At 45.3% G+C, this 20,502-nt stretch overlaps 1 protein-coding gene across 1 annotated transcript in view; it reads right to left on the minus strand.

Moving 5' to 3' along the window:
- Positions 1–20,502, minus strand: part of NTAN1 (N-terminal asparagine amidase) — a gene marked incomplete at its 5' end in the record, with an annotated part of 545,039 nt that overhangs the window by 300,040 nt on the left and 224,497 nt on the right. Inside the window, one exon of the mRNA XM_089656218.1 lies at positions 7,536–7,609. Coding sequence (XP_089512344.1) covers positions 7,536–7,609 — 74 coding nt within the window. The remainder of the gene's footprint in view (positions 1–7,535; positions 7,610–20,502) is intronic.

A 20,502-nucleotide genomic window follows, 5' to 3' on the forward strand; every position in this document is an offset into this window, starting at 1 on the left:
AAATTTCACAAATTGTCCATAAAATGTCCTTCTTATCTTTTACCACCTCTGTGTGTGCTGTTCCAACACGAGCAGTTATCCACCACCTTTGTTAATTTCAAATGCATCAGAGCTGTATGAGCTATATTATTATTATTATACAGTATTTATATAGCGCCAAAGGGTATGCTCAGCGCTGTACAGTAGCAAGGGGGACAGAACATGAGACAAGCCAGTAACAATACACTACACGAGGGGTTCGAGCGCCCTGCACTTTCGAGCTTACAATCTAGGAGAGAGGGGAAGGTGGTACAGGAGGAGATGGCTGTGGGGGATGGAGTGGTGGGAGGAGTGGAGGAGGTTAGTTGTTAAGGTCGGGTGGTAGGTGAGGTTGGGGTAGGCTTCCCTGAAGAGGAGGGTTTTCAGGGTGCGCCTGAAGGTGAGGAGGGTAGGTGACAGTCTGATGGATTGGGGTAGGGAGTTCCAGAGGATGGGGAAGTCCTGGAGAAGTCCTGCAATCGGGCGTGGAAGGAGAAGACCAGGGAGCTAGAGAGCAGGAGGTCCTGTGAGGAGCGGAGGGCACGGGTAGGGTAGTATCTGGGTATCAGGTCAGTTATGTAGTTCGGGGCGGCATTGTGAATGGCCTTGTAGGTCAGGGTTAGCAGCTTGAACTTGATGTGTTGGGCAATCGGGAGCCAATGAAGGGATTGGCACAGGGGGGAGGCAGATGTGGAGCGCTTGGTGAGGTGGATGAGTCTGGCTGCTGAGTGTAGGATCGACTGGAGTGGGGATAGCATTCGTTTGGGTAGGCCAGTGAGAAGGGAGTTGCAGTAGTCCAGGCGTGAGATGATGAGGGAGTGTACGAGTTGTTTGGTGGTGTCTGGGGTAAGGAATGTGCGTATCTTGGAGATGTTGCGGAGGTGGAGCTTGCAAGATCTAGATAGCAGTTGGATGTGGGTTAGGAAGGAGAGGTGGGAGTCCAGGGTGACACCCAGGACTTTGGCGTGTGGGGTGGGAGAGATGGTTTCGTTGTTAGTAGTGATGGAGAGGATGGGGGGGCACGGGGTGGGGTGAAGACCAGGAGCTCGGTTTTGGATAGGTTAAGTTTGAGGAAATGGAGCGACATCCAGTCGGATATGTCGTTTAGGAGGTGGGCGATGCGGGCAGAGAGTGAGGGGGTGAGGTGGGGGGTGGAGAGGTACATTTGGGTGTTGGCATAGAGGTGGTAATTGAAGCCGTGGGAGTGAATAAGTTTGCCAAGGGTGGAGGTATAGATGGAGAAGAGGAGGGGCCCGAGCCTTGGGGGACCCCGACAGAGAGGGGGAGGTGGCAGTGTTGTAGGTGACGCTGAGGGAGCATTGGGAAAGGTAGGAGGAGAACCAGGAGAGAGCAGCATCCTTGATGCCAAGGGAGTGCAGTTTGGCAAGGAGGAGAGGGTGGTCAACAGTGTCGAAGGCTGCGGAGAGGTCGAAGAGCAGGAGGATAGAATAGTGTCCATTGGCTTTGGCAGTTAGCAGGTCATTGGTGATTTTAAGTAGGGCGGTTTCGGTGGAGAGCAGGGGGCGGAAGCCAGACTGTAGGGGGTCAAGGAGGTTGTTATCAGTGAAGTGGGCGCTTAGGCGATTGTAGACCAGGCGCTCAAGGAGCTTGGAAGCAACAAGGAGATGGGTCTAAGGTTGATAAGGTTAGTGGGGTCAAGGGAGGGTTTTTTTGAGTATGGGGGTGATGTGTGCATGCTTTAGAGGGGAGGGGAAGGTGCCGGTGGAGAGGGAGAGATTGATGATGTGGTTGAGGGAGCGAATGATGGGGGGGGGGGTGACTGGAGGAGCTGTGAGGGGATAGGGTCCAGGGGGCAGGTGGTGAGGCGGGGGTAGTTGGGCTGAAGGAGCGGAGTGTTGGGGAGGTGATGATGTGCGGGGCATTGGGTATAGTGGGGGGTAGTCCGACTATGAGGTCGGGGGAGGGGAGGGTTGAGGGGTTGAAGGAGGGCGGAAGGCAGGGTGGAGAGGTGGATTGTGAGTTGACAATGTCCTTACGGATTGCGTCAATCTTGTTTTGGAAGTGATCAGCAATCTCGTGGGCGGTGAGTGAGGTGCTGGGTGGGGGTGGGAGAGAGCAGGGATTTGAAAGTGGAGAAGAGCCGACTAGGGCAGGTGGAGAGGGTGTTGATAAGGGTTATGAAATAGGCTTGCTTGATGGCGTGGAGGAAAGCGGTGTAGGCAACTTTATAGAGGGAGAACGTGGGAGGGGATCTGGTTTTGCATCATAAGCGCTCCAGCGAGCGACTGCGTCGTTTGAGGCATTTCGTGTTGTCATTTTGCCAGGGCTTAAGCGGTCGGGGTCTAATGCTACGTGTGGTTAAGGGTGCCAGGGAGTCAAGGGCAGCTGACAGTGAGTCATTGTATGCAGTAGTGGCCAGGTCAAGGCATGACAGAGGAAGGATGCTGTCATACAGACGGTCAGCTGCTGGGTGGAGATGAGTCGGGTCCAGATTGCAGAGGTTGCGGATGATGGTTAGATGCTTCGGGGGGGGATGTTAGTGAAGTCGTGGGGGGTGCAGAGGTGGGAGAAAACGAGGTCCAGGGTGTTTCCGTTGGAGTGGGTGGAGGACTGAGTGTGTTGTGTGAGCGCGAAGGAGGAGGTTAGAAGGAGGAGTTGGGAAGTAGCCGGGCTGTTGGCGTTGATCGGGATATTGAAGTCGCCTAGGATGATGATCGGTAGCTCGGAGGAGAGGAAGAAGAGAAGCCAGGCAGCAAAGTCGTCAAGGAAGGGGATGTGGAACGAGGAGGCCGATAGATTACCGCAATCCGTAGTGGGGTGGGAGAGAAGAGCCGGATGCAATGGGCCTCGAAGGAGGAGAAGGATAGGGAGGGGGGGTTAGGGAGGACCTGGAAGGTGCTCAGCGGTGGTAGGAGCATACCGACCCCTCCGCCTCTGCGTCCGCTCGGTCTGGGTGAATGGGTCCAGACGAGGCCTCCATAGCAGAGGGCAGCAGGGGAGGTGGAGTAGTGGCTTGGATTCAGGTTTCGGTGACCGCTAGGAGGTTGAGGGAGTGGGAGACAAAGAGGTCGTGGATGGCAGTGAGCTTGTTGCAAACCGAACGGGCGTTCAGGAGTGCAACCGAGAGGGGAGGAGTGGATGTGGGGAGGAGGGGGACAGATATAAGATTGAGGGGGTTGCGGTGGTTGGCGTGAGTAGGGGGGTGCCGGGAGGGGGAGTGGGGAGATGGAGGGGCAGGGTTCGGGAGATGTCACCGGCGGTTAGGAGAAGGAGGGTGAGGAAGGTGGCATAGGAATGGGAGGTGCAGGAGCGCGTGGGTCGGTTGGTGGTGGGTTGTGGGTCGGCGGGGAAGTGGAGTAACAGGAGGAGGTGGTGAGAGCCGTAAAGGGGGGAGGGAAGAAGTGAGGGTGCGATGTAGAGGTGTTTTGTGGGAGTAGGGCGGTAGAGGGAGGCAAGTTTGGGGATGGAGGAGAGGAGAACGAGGAGGAGGAGTGCAGGTGGCATGCTAAGGTGGGCAGAATGCTGATCAGGTCGGAGAGGAGGGAGGTTTCAGTCAGGATGTGAGGATGGGGAGAGTCCATTATGCCATGTCGGAGTTCATCAGTGTCCTATCGTAGGAGGGGAGAGGGAGTGGTGGGCGGCTGGGGCCGCAGCTGGCTGGTTACAGTCTGTGGGTGCTGAGGGCCCGGTGTCAGGGGTGCTGAAGGCCCGGCGTCGGGAGGTGGTGTAGGCCGGCGTCGGGAGGTGGTGTAGGCCGGCGTCGGGAGGTGGTGTAGGCCGGCGTCGGGAGGTGGTGTAGGTGGTGTGGATTGACGTCTGGAGGTGGAGTGGGCTAGGCGTTGGTATATAGAATATAATACTTTACTACTATTTCATAACAACTGTGCTTTATAGGAACTTTCTTTCCTGTATCCATTCAAAGTCTGCCCTACTTTCAGACCATACAAGAGCTTCAGATATTCTCAGGCAATGTCAAAGATGAAACACATCAGCAGGAGTAACCAAGGCAGGCAGGAGCTATTGCCAGCTGTGGGTGCTGCGGACGGGGCTAGGAGGACTCATAACAGGCAGGTGAGATGCATAGGACACCACAGTACATCATATGCATTGGCTTAATATTTGTACATGCATATGCTATTTACAGAGGTGCAGTTTGTTGTACCAAGAAATGTAATATATTAAGTTGGATGGAAAAAGGAAGGAAAATTCCCATAAAGCACAGTTGACACAAAATAGTATTATATAGTGGAGTTACAAAGGTGGTGGATAATTGCAGATGTTAGAAGACCAACATACAGAGGTGGCAGAAAATAAGAACGATATTTTATGGTTATTTAGTTACATTTGTGAAGTGTGATTTGGACACAAAGAGGTTTATTTACTAAAGCTGGAGAGTGCTAAATTAGGCTCACTTCTGCATAGAAACCAATCAGCTGCCAACCTCAGCTTGTTTAATTAAGGTTTGGCAATAAACCTGGAAGCTGACTTATTTCCTTGCAGAAGTGAGCCTGATTATGCACTCTCCAGCTTTAGTAAATAAACCCCATGGCATTGATTTTTTAAATCTTTAGGAGTTGCACAATAAAGATGCATCTCAACAAAACCACTCCTTAAAAGCCTTTCTAGATTCATGAGCAGCTGGTAACATTTTTGAGTCCCACGTGAAAAGGCTTGCCTAGACCTTTGGACTTCTTCCACAAGTTCTTCAAGTCTCTGTAATAGACAACACTGTCCTTTTCCTTTGAGCTCATCTGCTCTCCTACCACGCAGGTCAGGTGAATGTCTGTGAATGTACTTCACCAGGAGGTAGTCACCTTCCTTGTTATGCCACCAGCGACACACTCCCTGGCTCCAATAACATTCTCTATTGGTAGAATGGTCCTTGTCAGCACCTGGAACACCTGTTGGTGTTACTGAGGTTACCAGAGCAGAAGGGTGTAGCCCCAATGTCCACCAGGGGGTGTCTCCCAGTAGCCAGCAAATCCCACTAATTAGTCTAAACCCGATGCTGGCTGCTGTGAAGGTATAAACCTTCCACAAGCTTCCCTCAGTACCTTTTGCCTGTGTCCCATAGGGTTATTGTCGGTGTGTTCCTGATCATGTTCTCAACCTTAACCCCAATTCCTACTGTGATCCTGTTCCAGTACCTACACCCTGTACCCTGCTCACACCCTCATATCTGCTCCCCTTGACCCAGGTCATCGTTAAACACACCTAGGCTTAGGCGTGTTTATGCATTTTTTTATTCCAAAAAACTCCTCTCTTGAACGTGCAAGTAACTTTTTTCTGCCTCTAAACGCCCCTTGCCTCTAAACACCTATATGTGCATGGACACATAGGCTAACATGCAGGGGACGTTACAGGCAGAAAAAAAAAAAGATGTCAAAGGCTCAAGTGTGCATGAAACCTAATAATAAATCTTACTTTAGTCATATGCACTCTGATTCCGGCTTCCTTAGGTGCAGCACACAGATATGGTTACCCCTTCTGTTGCTGGATACCTGCACTCAGCATCCTAACAATCTCTCAGTTACTCATTTGGGGGGCCTCCTGTCATTCCATGTGCTCCTCAACTTCTATTAATAACTATGCATGTAATGCCATCACTGTTAGGAACCACTGCCCCTTATTACAAAGCTCTTCAACTGCCTCCATGGAGCCTATTTATTTCAAAAACTAGACCTATGGGATGCATACAACTTGATCTGCGTCAGAGGGAGATGAATTGAAGACTGCATTTAATATCAGGGAAGGCAATTATGAACATCTAGAGATGTCCTTTGGTACTTGTTCTTCTCTCAGGTTGTCTTTGTCATCACTAATGTACTCCCATACTCCTTTCACTCTCAAAATTTTTAAGCTCCAGCTGAGCCAGAGTCCATTGTTATTACCATGTCCTACTATTACTCCATTCAACTGGCATACTAGCTGGGATGATTCTGGAATCAACCAGTACTCTCTAGGGAAGATGGTATTGTCTCCAGAACTAAGGACCAAACTCTTATGTTGGGCCCACTACTGCAAGCTACCAAACCAAGTCTCCCACTCATGCACCAGCCAGCTGCATTGAAGCAGACTATTCCAGAAAACCTTGGTATCACCTCTTTATGAATTTTATTATGACCTCGCTCCTTCTGAGGTTTTTTCAATTTAGGGCTACAACTAAAGATTATTTTCATAATCGATTAGTTGGTTGATTATGGTTTCAATTAATCGGTTAATCAAATAAAAACCTCAGAAAAATGTGGTGTATTATTTAGTTAATAGGTAAAGTTTAAAGTGGTTGTAAAGCTTTTTTTTTAATATTATTAAAATAAACATCATATCTACCTGCTCCATATAATGGTTTTGTACAGAGAAGCCCCGACCCTCCTCTTCTCGGGTCCCCTGCTAGTGCTCCTGGCCCCTTCACGCTGCTGAGAGTCCCCAGAGCAAGCTGCATATGATAAACATTTCACTCAATATGTTTAAAGCGGAGTTCCACTCAAAAGCAGAAGCTCCGCTTACTTGCCTCCTCCTCCCCTCCAGTCCCATATTTGCCACTGTTTGGGGGGGGGAGTGGGTACCTGGTTTTGACAGGTTCCCACTCCCACTTCCGGCTCAGTTCCCCGGGCGAAGTGACCTGTTAGTTCGGCTCCCTCCTTGCTCCCGCAGTCTCCTGGGAACTTTCACAGCCTGGTGCCCACAGTAGAGATGCCGGCACCGTGGAGGACAGAAGGAAAGAAGGTACTGCGCTGGACCCTGGGAAAGGTAAGTGTGTGTTTATTAAAAGACAGCAGCTACAGAGTTTGTAGCTGCTAAATTTTAATTAACACAAAAACAGCTGGAACTCCACTTTATAGTTGAGCCTCCCACACCTCCAGTGTCTGCACCATTGTACCTCCAGTGATCCCTGAACACCCCTGCCTAAAAGCATTCCTGCACCCCAGAGTCTCCAGCAACACCTGCATTCATGTACAGCTCAGTAAATGGACAAGGTAAAAGGTTACTAAACCCACAACAGTAAAATCAGTTTGTATATGCAGTAAAGCATGCTCGTTATACTCCCTGTGGAACCTAAGAGGTTAATCCTCTGCATTGTGTAAAAAGGCTGTTTGATCCTGACTTCTCTGATCCTCCTCTTCTTCCAGTGTCTCCCTCTTATCTCCTGAAAGACATATTCATGTGGAGACACTCTGCACATGCTCAGTTTGGTGTGTATTGCTAGAGAGGGTTTTTTTTTTTCTTGGAAGAGTGCATATGATTAGCACAGGGCCAATCGGCATTGTCCAAACAGAGGTCAGGGGTCCTGCATCCTCCCAGAGCAGAATGAAATTTCCTCCTACAAGTTTTAATGTGCTCTGCTGAACACTGATAGAAGTCAGAAGACTGCTTTAACTGCTGATGAGAAAAGGTATTTAGCAGTTTATATTTACTAAAATAATTGCATTTCCATGTTCTGTATACTGTGGGAGACCAAATATAATGAATGCAGGGTTTAGTAGCACTTTAAAGTATACAAAATGACATGATATAAATTGCTATCGACATTACATTATCACAATTAGTGCACTTACTAAGCAGTTGCTGTGATAGCTTTTGTGATAGTTGTCGCTCATCATTAAAACCTCCAACAATATGTAATTCTAGCCTGAAGAAAGAAAGGTATATACACTGTTAAATAAGGGCAACAAAACTGTATTTTTCATCAAGTTTATGAATGGCTCTTGATCTCAAAGTAACGGTTTAAAAAACATGAAAAGGGGACAAATGCATATCAAGAGAGTTAAAGTGTTACTGAACCCACAACAGTACAATCAGTCAGTATATGCAGTAAAGCATGCTTGTTACACTCACTGTGGAACCTAAGGGGTTACTCTTCTGCATTGTGTAAAAAGGCAGTTTGATCCTGACTTATCTGATCCTCCCCTTCTTCCAGTGTCCCCCTCTTATCTCCTGATGTCTTATCATGTGGAGTCACTCTGCACATGCTCAAATTTAGTGTGTACTGCTAGAGTGGTTTTCGTTTTCTTGTGAGAGTGTATCTGATCAGCACAGGGCAAATCAGCACTGTCCAGACAGAGGTCAGGGGTACTGCATCCTCCTAAAGCAAAATTAAAACTCCTCCTACAAGCTTTAACATGTGCTCTGCTGGACACTGATAGAAGAAAAAAGACTGCTCTAACTACTGATAAGAAAAGGTATTTAGAAGTTTATATTTGCTAAAATAATTGCACTTCCATGTTGTCTGTCCTGTGGGAGACCAGATATAGCGAATACAGCGTCCTGGGTTTAGTAACACTTTAACCACCTCCCGCCTGCCATATAGTGGTTCTCTTGTTCTGGGAGGACGTCATATGACGTCCTCCCATTCTCACTGCGCATGCGCGGCTCAGGGAGCGTGCAGCAATCAGCGATGCGAAGTGTCCCTTGGACACAGCGGATCACCGATCACGGAAAGAGCCGAAGATGTCGGCTTGGTCATGTGATCAGCTGTGTCCAATCACAGCTGATCACATGTAAACAGGGAAATACCAGTTATCGGCATTTCTTTCCTCTTGAGCTGTCACGCTGAGAGCTCGAGAAGAGAGGAGAGCCGGTAATCGGCTTTCCGCGGAGGGGACATCTACACTCATCATCAGGGCACTGATGATCAGTGTGCCCTGATGATCAGTCTAGTCCCAGCAGTGCCACCTGTCAGTGTCCATCAGTGCCTTGTGTCAGTGCCCATCAGTGCCACATCAATGCCACATATCAGTACCTACCAGTGCACATCAATGCCACATATCAGTGCCCATCTGAGCTGCCTTTCAGTGTCAAATAAATGAATGAAAAGTGAGCGCTCTAAAATCAGCTGCCAATGCACTCAAGGTAATCACAGCAAACCTCATAAGATAATAAATAAATAAAAGTGCAGCGCTAGATGTTAGTAGATAGATATATAATAAAATGTCCCAAAAAAAAAAAATATAAACGCATAAAAAAATAGTTTATAAAATATATAGGTAATCCACTTGAAGTCGCAGTATACCAAGGCAAGTAGTTACCGGGGCAAATGATAAAATTGCACACTCACCGGACACGCATAGGTAATGCGCATGTAATCAATATCCAACCAGATCACTTAGGAAGGCGGAATAGGTGAGCATCCATCTAAAGGTAGGAAATCTTGTCTTGGTGATAAATGATTATAACTGCCAGGTCCAGAGGTCCCCTTAAGGTTGGATGGGTGCACAGACTGGATACAGGGCTCCCTCCCTCTGGTGGTAGTGGATTGTAATGGGATATCCTGGAAATTAATAAGCTCCAATGGGAGCCAAAAAGATGCCCATAGTGTAGTATTGTTAAAAGGACTTTATTCAGAAGATGCAGTGGTAAAACAGGGTAGTAAACACTCCATATGTGGCAGAAATGATGTAGAGTAGTACTAATCCCTTATTAAAGATGGCCGCTGTGCCTCCTCGTGGCTCCAGGCAGCAGTGATATCACGCTCTGTTGGCTCCTCCTAAGGCCTTTCGTGCAATGCACATCATCAGAGGGGTTGGCCTCTTTAATAAGGGATTAGTACTACTCTACATCATTTCTGCCACATATGGAGTGTTAACTACCCTGTTTTACCACTGCATCTTCTGAATAAAGTCCTTTTAACAATACTACACTATGGGCATCTTTTTGGTTCTCATTGGAGCTAATTAATTTCCAGGATATCCCATTACAATCCACTACCACCAGAGGGAGGGAGCCCTGTATCCAGTCTGTGCACCCATCCAACCTTAAGGGGACCTCTGGACCTGGCAGTTATAATCATTTACCACCAAGACAAGATTTCCTACCTTTAGATCAGCGGTTCTCAACCTGGGGGTCGCGACCCCTTTGGGGGTCGAACGACCATTTCCCAGGGGTCGCCTAAGACCATCGGAAAACACATATTTCCGATGGTCTTAGGAACCGAGATACCGCTGCTGTCTCCGGCAATGTGTGGGCGGGATGATATGCTGCCCCTGTCACCGCCTCCTCGCCGCTGATTGGCCACCGGAACTGTAGCTCAGGAGAGGCACACAGGCGGCCAATCACCGGCGAGAAGGTGGAGCTTGGAGAGGAGGAGCCGAGCGGCAGCACGCGGAGATCGAAGAAGATCGAGGGAGCTGCAGGAGCGAGTGAAGAGAGAGGCAAGAGAAGGAAGACAGCTGACAGGTAAGTGCAAATTTTGCTGCTGCAGCCAGGTATGCAGGCTGTAGATGGGAGAGGGAGAGAGCGAGCCCAGGCTGGAGCAGGGGTCAGCAAGGTAAGTATCATTGGTGTCAGTGGAAGGGATAGTGCCCCATCATTTGTGTCACTAATACCAACGATGGGGCACTATTCCTCCCCCCACTGACACCAACGATGGGGCACTATTCCTCCCCTCACTGACACCAACGATGGGGCACTATTCCTCCCCCCACTGACACCAACGATGGGGCACTATTCCTCCCCCCACTGACACCAACGATGGGGCACTATTCCTCCCCTCACTGACACCAACGATGGGGCACTATTCCTCCCCCCACTGACACCAACGATGGGGCACTATTCCTCCCCCCACTGACACCAACGATGAGACAGTATTCCTCCCCTCACTGACACCAACGATGGGGCACTATTCCTCCCCCCACTGACACCAACGATGGGGCACTATTCCTCCCCCCACTGACACCAACGATGGGGCACTATTCCTCCCCCCACTGACACCAACGATGGGGCACTATTCCTCCCCCCACTGACACCAACGATGGGGCACTATTCCTCCCCCCACTGACACCAACGATGGGGCACTATTCCTCCCCCCACTGACACCAACGATGGGGCACTATTCCTCCCCCCACTGACACCAACGATGGGGCACTATTCCTCCCACTAACGCCAATGATGGGGCACTATTCCTCCCACTGATACCAATGATGGGGCACTATTCCTCCCACTGATACCAATGATGGGGCACTATTCCTCCCACAGACACCAATGATGGGGCACTATTCCTCCCACTCATACCAATGATGGGGCACTATTCCTCCCACTCATACCAATGATGGGGCACTATTCCTCCCACTCATACCAATGATGGGGCACTATTCCTCCCACTCATACCAATGATGGGGCACTATTCCTTCCACTGACACCAATGATGGGGCACTATTCCTCCCACTCATACCAATGATGGGGCACTATTCCTTCCACTGACACCAATGATGGGGCACTATTCCTCCCACTCATACCAATGATGGGGCACTATTCCTCCCACTGACACCAATGATGGGGCACTATTCCTCCCACTGACACCAATGATGGGGCACTATTCCTCCCACTCATACCAATGATGGGGCACTATTCCTCCCACTGATACCAATGATGGGGCACTATTCCTCCCACTCATACCAATGATGGGGCACTATTCCTTCCACTGACACCAATGATGGGGCACTATTCCTCCCACTGATACTAATGATGGGGCACTATTCCTCCCACTGACACCAATGATGGGGCACTATTCCTCCCACTGATACCAATGATGGGGTACTATTCCTCCCACTCATACCAATGATGGGGCACTATTCCTCCCACTGATACCAATGATGGGGCACTATTCCCCCCACTGATACCAATGATGGGGCACTATTCCCCCCACTGACACCAATGATGGGACACTATTCCTCCCACTGACACCAATGATGGGACACTATTCCTCCCACTGACACCAATGATGGGACACTATTCCTCCCACTGACGCCAATGATGGGACACTATTCCTCCCACTGACGCCAATGATGGGGCACTATTCCTCCCACTGACGCCAATGATGAGGCACTATTCCTCCCACTGACGCCAATGATTGGGCACTATTCTTCCCACTGACGCCAATGATTGGGCACTATTCCTCCCACTGACACCAATGATGGAGCACTATTCCTCCCACTGACACCAATGATGGGGCACTATTCCTCCCACTGACACCAATGATGGGACACTATTCCTCCCACTGACACCAATGATGGGGCACTATTCCTCCCACTGATACCAACGATGGGACACTATTCATCCCACTGACATCAGTGATGGGGCGCTAGTCCTCCCACTGCAAAATTACAGTTATGAAGTAGCAACGAAAATAATTTTATGGTTGGGGGTCACCACAACATGAGGAACTGTATTAAGGGGTCGCGGCATTAGAAAGGTTGAGAACCACTGCTTTAGATGGATGCTCACCTATTCCACCTTCCTAAGTGATCTGGTTGGATATTGATTACATGCGCATTACCTATGCGCGTCCGGTGAGTGCGCAATTTTATCATTTGCTCCTGTAACTACTTGCCTTGGTATACTGCGACATCAAGTGGATTACCTATATATTTTATGAACTATTTATTTATGCGTTTATTATATTTATTTGGGAAATTTTATTATTCATTTATCTACTAACATCTAGCGCTGCACTTTTATTTATTTATTGCCTTTCAGTGCCACCTATCAGTGCTTCCAATCAGTGCCACCTATCAGTGCCAGTCAGTGCCGCCTAGCAGTGCCAGTCAGTGCCGCGCAACAGTGCCAGTCAGTGCTGCCTAACAGTGCCAGTCAGTACCGGCTAACAGTGCCAGTCAGTGCCGCCTATCAGTGCCATGCATCAGTGCTGCCTTTCAGTGCCCATCAGTGATGCCTGTCAATGCCCATCAGTGTCACCTACCAGTACTTCCTCATCAGTGCCACCTATCAGTGTCCATCAGTGCAGCCTATCCGTGCCCATCACTGCAGCCTCATTAGCGCACATCAGTGAAGGAGAAAAATTACTTATTTACAAAATTTTATAACAAAAACTAAAAACAAAAACTTTTTTTTTTTCAAAATTTTCAGTGGTTTTTGGTTTAAGAAAAAATAAAAAAACCCAGAGTTGATTAAATATCACCAAAATAAAGCTCTGTCACAAAAAAAGATAAACATTTCATATGGGTACAGTGTTGCATGACCGTGCAATTGTCATTCAAAGTGCGACAGCGCTGAAAGCTGGAAATTGGCCAGGGTATGAAGGGGGTATAAGTGCCCTGTAGGCTTGTGGTTAAGGTGTGAGTGTAGCCAGACTATTTTTTGTAGTTTTGAATAGAAGGGGGAAAGGTTAAAACCGCTGTCATGTTATTATTTCCTGTCTGTGTCCTGCTGGGGAACAGAGTAATTTTTCCCAAAGACAGGGGGATTCACATCATCACTTTCACCAAAATTTTGTCCACATTGGATTGCACTGCTTTCTCTGACAGCAGTAAAATTTTAATTTCCCCATATGTCTATGGTCAGCAGAAGAGTGAATCTCATCAGGACACTAAAAGCAATCAATAGCATTAAAGTTACATAAAAATAAATAGTTGCATTGTATGCCACAATACTACCTTAAATACATAAACATCACAAATCAAGAATAATCATCATATGAACAATGACAAACATATGATTTTGTGCATGGGAGAATAACTCCCTTATTAATAAGTGATATGTGATAGACAGTAAATCAATGTAACAAACTAAAAAGTGCACTATCAATGTGTTTGGATGTGAATGTTATGAAGGATTGTCCACTTCCAAATACGATTACACCACTAAGTGAATTTGCCACAACCAATTGCAATGGACTCTCACCAGATAATGAGACCCCACGTTATAGGTGGTCTCAAATAAGCATACAGGTGAAACTCGAAAAATTAAAATATCGTGCAAAAGTTCATTTATTTCAGTAATGCAACTTAAAAGGTGAAACTAATATATGAGATAGGCTCATCACATGCAAACAAGATAGTTCAAGCCTTGATTTATCATAATTGTGATGATTTTGGTTTACAGCTCATGAAAACCCCAAATTCATAATCTCAGAATATTGTGAAAAGGTGCAATATTCTAGGCTCAAAGTGTCCCACTCTAATCAGCTAATTAAGCCATAACACCTGCAAAGGGTTCCTGAGCCTTTATATGGTCTCTCAGTCTGGTTCAGTAGGAATCACAAAATCATGGGAAAGACTGCTGACCTGACAGTTGTGCAGAAAACCATCACTGACGCCCTCCATAAAGAGGGAAAGCCTCAAAAGTTAATTGCAGAAGAAGTTGGATGTTCCTAAAGTGCTGTATCAAAGCACATTAATAGAAAGAACTTTCACAAGGAGTGGACTGAGGCTGGAGTCAGTGCATCAAGAGCCACCACACACAGACGGATCCTGGACATTGGCTTCAAATGTCGTATTCCTCTTGTCAAGCCGCTCCTGAACAACAAACAACGTCAGAAGCGTCTTACCTGGGCTAAAGAAGAACAGACCTGGTCTGTTGCTCAGCGGTCCAAAGTCCTCTTTTCTGATGAGATTGCATCTCATTTGGAAACCAACGACCCAGAGTATGGAGGGCGAATGGAGAGGCACACACTGCAAGATGCTTGAAGTCCAGTGTGAAGTTTCCACAGTTTGTATTGATTTGGGGAGCCATGTCATCTGCTGGTGTTGGTCTACTGTGCTTCATTAAGTCCAGGGTCAACGTAGCCATCTACCAGGAGATTTTGGAGCAATTCATGCTTCCTTCCACAGACGAGCTTTATGGGGATGCTGACTTCATTTTCCAGCAGGACTTGGCACCTGCCCACACTGCCAAAAGTACCAAAACCTGGTTCAATGACCATGGGACTGCTGTGCTTGATTAGCCAGCAAACTCACCTGACCTGAACCCCATAGAGAATCTATGGGGCATTGCCAAGAGAAAGATGAGAGACATGAGACCGAACAATGCAGAAGAGCTGAAGGCCACTATTGAAGTATCTTGGTCTTCCATAACACCTCAGCAGTGCCACAGGCTGATAGCTTCCATGCCACGCCGCATTGAGGCATTAATTGCTGCAAAAGGGGCCCAAATCAAGTACTGAGTATGTATGAATGCTTATACTTTTCAGAGGTCCGATATTGTTTTATGTACAATCCTTGTTTTATTGATTGCATGTAATATTCTAATTTTCTGAGATTGTGGATTTGGGGTTTTCATGAGCTAAGCCTTAATCATCACAATTATGACAAATCAAGGCTTGAACTATCTTGCTTTGCATGTAATGAGTCTCTCTCATATATTAGTTTCACCTTTTAAGTTGCATTAAGGAAATAAATGAACTTTTGCACAATACTATAATTTTTCGAGTTTCACCTGTATGTATCAGTAGTCAACCTTCCTCAGCTTTCAAGATCTTATGGGAAGTCTCAATGGTATATGACCCCAAAGGCACTTACGGAGTCTCCAGATATACCACCAAAGATCATGCAGTGCATGGCCTCTAAGTACAGATATAACATGCATGTAAACCAAAACCACCTCCAACTTCTCACAGTGGGAACAGTGACGTCAGCACAAGCCCCACCCAAACACGTTTCAACCAATAGGCTGTTATCAAGGGGTTGGTCGGGTGTGCTGACATGTCCCTTATATACATACATCTCAATTTGAGGGTCGCTAATCAATGTAATCTACACATCTGCAATATAATTAGACACCGTAAGAGCAATGTTTTAGCCAAAAACAGAAATAAAATATTTAATTAAGAATAAATAATTAATACACCACTTAAAATCAAAATTGTAATTAAAAATAATAATTAAAATAGTTTATTATCCATAAGGTGCTTCATAGCTCCATCAAGTCAAAGGGATTCAAAACCCCACGTATTTCAATGTATGATCAACACTGATAGCCGTATTTCACTGAACAACTTTATTAATAATAGTTGATACAGATTAAGATTTCAACAGAAGAATTTGTTTTTATGTGAACTATTTGTAAGATTTATTTGTAATGGGCGCAGTTACTCATTACAAATAAATCTTACAAAGACTTCACATAAAATCAAATTCTTCTGTTGAAATCTTAATCTGTATCAACTATTATTAATAAAATTGTTCAAGTCCCATTCTACATTAAAATCAAAAGGAACAAAAGTTTTTAAATTGTAAACCCACTTTGTTTCTAAATGACAGACCCCTCGTGTTGCATTGCTACCCCTCCAATGAGTTACACTGAGTATAGAAAAGAATCACCCCCACTTTTGTTGTTTTGCAGTCTGAAATGAAGACAGACACAGTTTATGTTTTATCCAGCTTTATTTACTCAACTTATAACATTCAATTGAAAGATATAACACCAACATCCCAGAAAAATGCAAAAAAAAAAAATTGAAAAACAGAATCACTGGTTATCACTGGAGTTGGAAAAATGATTACCCACTTGTATTTTGTTGAAACACCTTTTACCTTAATTACAGCCTTTAGTCTATTGGGATATGTCTCTACTAACTTTGCACATCTAGACTTTGCAATATTTGTCCACTTTCTTTGCAAAACTGCTCAAGTTTAGTTACATTTTTTGGTGACTGTTTGTAGACTGCAGTCTTCAAGTCATTCCACATAATTGTAATGGAGTTTAAGTCTGGACTCTGACTAGGCCATGCAAGGACATTCACCTCTTTCTCCTTCAACCACCATGCAGGGCCATAGATAATTTTTTTTCCTGGGCAGGGTTCAGCCTTGGGTACCCAGAGAATAATAGCACGCCTGCCACATTGTGACAAATTGTGGGTGTGGAAAATTGTGTGAAAAGTGTAGGAGGAGGATAAAACATGATCCTACTCACCGTGTACACTGAGACAAATGCCACAGTCCCAGTACCCAATAAATATGCTTTAAAACTGTGATAACATACATGTACAAACCTCAGAAAACTGATTTGTAAAATATGAAACTCTACCATTGCACATGCTTTTCTGCACACATCCAGCCTACCTTGCAGAAGAATTTCATTAACAGTGACCACTGAGTTAACACCATCTGTTGTACTATATGGTATAAAAGTGCAGGGGTCAGGAGTATGTCACATACAGCCTAGCCTATGCAATCCCCTTTAGGCAGGACTCTACTGGCAGCACCAAATTCCTGTGATGGGCAAACAAATAAGGGTGGTCAAAGGGCTCTCAGTACACCAATGCTGCAGATGACTTCCTGTTGACAATCAATTTCACATACTCTGTCCTAACTAATCAAGTGGTAGCCAAAAATGCTCTGGGCTTCCATCTCAAACCTGATGTCCACATGGTCCTCTGGCACCATCCCCTGAGGCCAAGCAGGTCCAAAAGAACTATTTCCTTTACTAATAGATGTGCCCACTGTCAGCACTGTATAATCTGTATGTAGCATCAACTACATACATTATACAGCACTGTTCTGGAACTTTCCATCCCTCTCCCGGAACCTCCCATCCCTCTTCTGGAACCAAATCTAGTTGACCTGTATGCTACTCAGCCATTCATAGGAATCCTTGCATACAAAGCTTCTTCTGACTGGCTGAGGCAGAGATCATGATGTCAGTAGCTGGCCACAGAGTCCCAGGGTGGAGGCAATGTTGCACTGCCCCCTGCTGCCTACTCAGCCAATGGGAAGCTGAAGCTGCCTCAAGTCCCTCTCTCTTGACATCACTCTGCACTCTCTAGAGCAGTGTTTCTCAACCAGGGTTCCTCCTGTGGTTGCTAGGGGTAATGGTGGATTGATCTTCCACCTTCACTGATCACCATTGCTGGAGTTAATTTCCCACTGCTTCTAAACTGACCACTAATGTTAGAATGGACATTAAGTATGCCACATTATGTATTCTTATAATTAAAGCTTTCTTTGTCTTGTTAATCATACTAATCTATCATGAATTGTAGACATTCTTTTTTAGCAGGGGTTCCCCAAAGACCTGACAATTATTTCAAGGGTCCCTCAGAGGCAACAAGGTTGAGAAAGGCTGCTCTTTGCTTAGCAAACTAACAGACTGGGACAGTGGGCCCGACATGCAATATAATACTGGAATGTGCAGTTTTGCGGCTACATTAACCTAGCTGCTGCACCTTTGTCATCAATGGACCCCCCTTATGTAAGCGCCCCTGCCACCATGTGGTCATTTTTGCTCTGTGCTTTGGGTCATTGTCATGTTGGAAGGTAAACCTTCCTCCCAGTGAAAACATTCTGGAAGAGGGCAGCAGATTTTCCTCAAGAATTTGATGTTATTTTGCCCCATCCATTTTTCCTTCTATACTGCTAAGTACTCCGGTCCATGCTGCAGATAAACACCCCCATAACAGGATATTATTACCTCACCGTTTACTGTAGGAATGGTCTTATTTGTTATTTTAAAAACATTTTCTGTACCCACTGTACACATTTGTCGATTCCTATTACCTTAAAGTGGCAGTAAACTATTTATTTTAACTTTTACCTAAAGGTAAGCTTATAATAAAGTTTACCTGTAGGTAAAATTAATATCTCCTAAAAGTGCACTGTTTACGAGATATTCGCTGCTTTTGGCAGCCAGTGCATGCGCTCTGAAGGAACAGCATATCTGTGCCATTCCTTCAGAGTACTGTGCCGTGGCCCTGGACTCCAGCACATGCACGGGATTTACATCTTTGCGGCTCGACCAATCAGACGGCCGGAGATCGCGAACCCGAAGGAAGAGTGGGTGAAGATGGCAGCCTCTGCAGCAGTGACAGCGTGCTGCTGGAGGGCTTCAATTACTTTTCCAAGAATGTTTATTAACCACTTGAGCTCCTGAGGATTTAAGCCCCTTAATGACCAGGCCTCTTTTTGCTACTCGGCGCTGCACTAATTCAACTGATAATTGCGCGGTCATGCAATGCTGTACCTAAACGAAATTTACGTCCTTTTTTTCACACAAATAGAGCTTTCTTTCGGTGGTATTTGATCACCTGTGCGCTTTTTATTTTTCACGCTATAAACAAAAAAAGACCAAATAGTTTGAAGAAAAAAAGATATTTTTTACTTTCAGCTATAAAAAAATATATAGTAAACTCAAAGTTATTTATCATTTTGGGCCAAAATGTATTCTGCTACGTTTTTGGTTAAAAAAATACCAATAAGTGTATATTGATTGCTTTGTGTGAAAGTTATAGCGTCTACAAACTATGGTATAGATACTGCAATTTACGAAATTTTTTTGCTATACAGTGCTGCGCTAGTTTAACGGACAATTGCGCGGTCATGCAATACGGTACATAAATGAAATTTATGTCCTTTTTTTTAACACAAATAGAGCATTCTTTTGGTGGTATTTGATCACCTGTGCACTTTTTATTTTTGGCACTATAACCAGAAAAAGTTTTGAAAAAAAAATTTTTTTTTTGAAAAAAAACAATATTTTCTCATTTTGGTCATAAAAAATATCTAAAAAAACTAAAATTTCATCATAAATTTAGGCCAAAATGTATTCTGCTACATGTTTTTGGTTAAAAAAATCCCAATAAGTGTATATTGATTGCTTTTTGTGAAAGTTATAGCGTCTACAAACTATTGAATAGATAATGGAATTTACATAGCTTTTACTTTCTGACTGCCCATCACATTTCTTGAGGTGCTAAAATACCAGAATAGTACAAACACCCTCAAATGACCCCTTTTTGGAAATTAGACACCCTAAGCTATCTGCTGAGAGGCATATTGAGTCCATGGAAGATTTATTTTTTTTCCACAAGTTTCTGGAAAATGACAAAAACATTTTTTTTTTTACACAAAGTTGTCATTTAAATGATTTATTTCTCACACAAGCCATGGGTATATGTGGAATTACACCCCAAAATACATTCTGCTACTTCTGAGTATGGGGATACCACACGTGTGAGCCTTTTTGGGAGCCTATCCACATACAGGGGCCTGAAATCCAATGACCACTTTGAAAGCCTGAAGGTGCGTAACTTCCTCATTACACTTCCTCAATACCTATCACAGTTTCGAAGGCCCTGACATGCCAGGATAGCCCCAAACCCCCCCAAATGACCCCTTTCTGGAAAGTAGACACCCCAAGGAATTGAAAAAGAGGCATGGTGAGTATTTTGCAGATCTCATTTTTTTCTCACAAGGTTTTGAAATATAAAAAAAATAGAAAAAATATGTTTCTGGTTTTTTCTTCATTTTCCAAAAACTTGTGGCAACAAATGAGATCTGCAAAATACTTACCGTGCTTTTTATCAAATTCCTTGGGGCGTCTACTTTCCAAAAAGGGGTAATTTGGGGGGGTTAGGTGCTATCCTGGCATTTCATGGCCTCCAAAACTGTGATAGGTAGTCTGGAAGTGTAATGAGGAAATAAAGCCCTTTAAAAGCCTGAAGGTGCTTATTGGATTTTGGGGTCCTGTACTTGGCTAGACTGCCAAAAATTCTCTCACATGTGGTACCCCCATACTCGGGAAAAGTAGCAAAATGTATTTTGGGAAGTAATTCCACATATAACCATGGTATGTGTGAGCAGTAAATCATTGAAGTGACAATTTTGTGTAAATTTATTTTTGTCATTTTCCAAAAACTTGTGGTAAAAAAATAAATTCTTCTATTGATTCAACATTCCTCTCAGCACATAGTTTGGGTGACTACTTTCCAAAAAGGGGTCATTTTGGGGGGTGGGGGCGTTTTATGCCCAGCATTAGAAGTTTATGCCACACATCATTCACTTTTCTAACCACCTG

The sequence above is a fragment of the Staurois parvus genome, unplaced genomic scaffold (genome assembly GCF_062004578.1).
Source record: "Staurois parvus isolate SC_StPar_1 unplaced genomic scaffold, SC_StPar_1.0 ptg000895l, whole genome shotgun sequence".
Lineage (NCBI taxonomy): Eukaryota > Metazoa > Chordata > Amphibia > Anura > Ranidae > Staurois > Staurois parvus.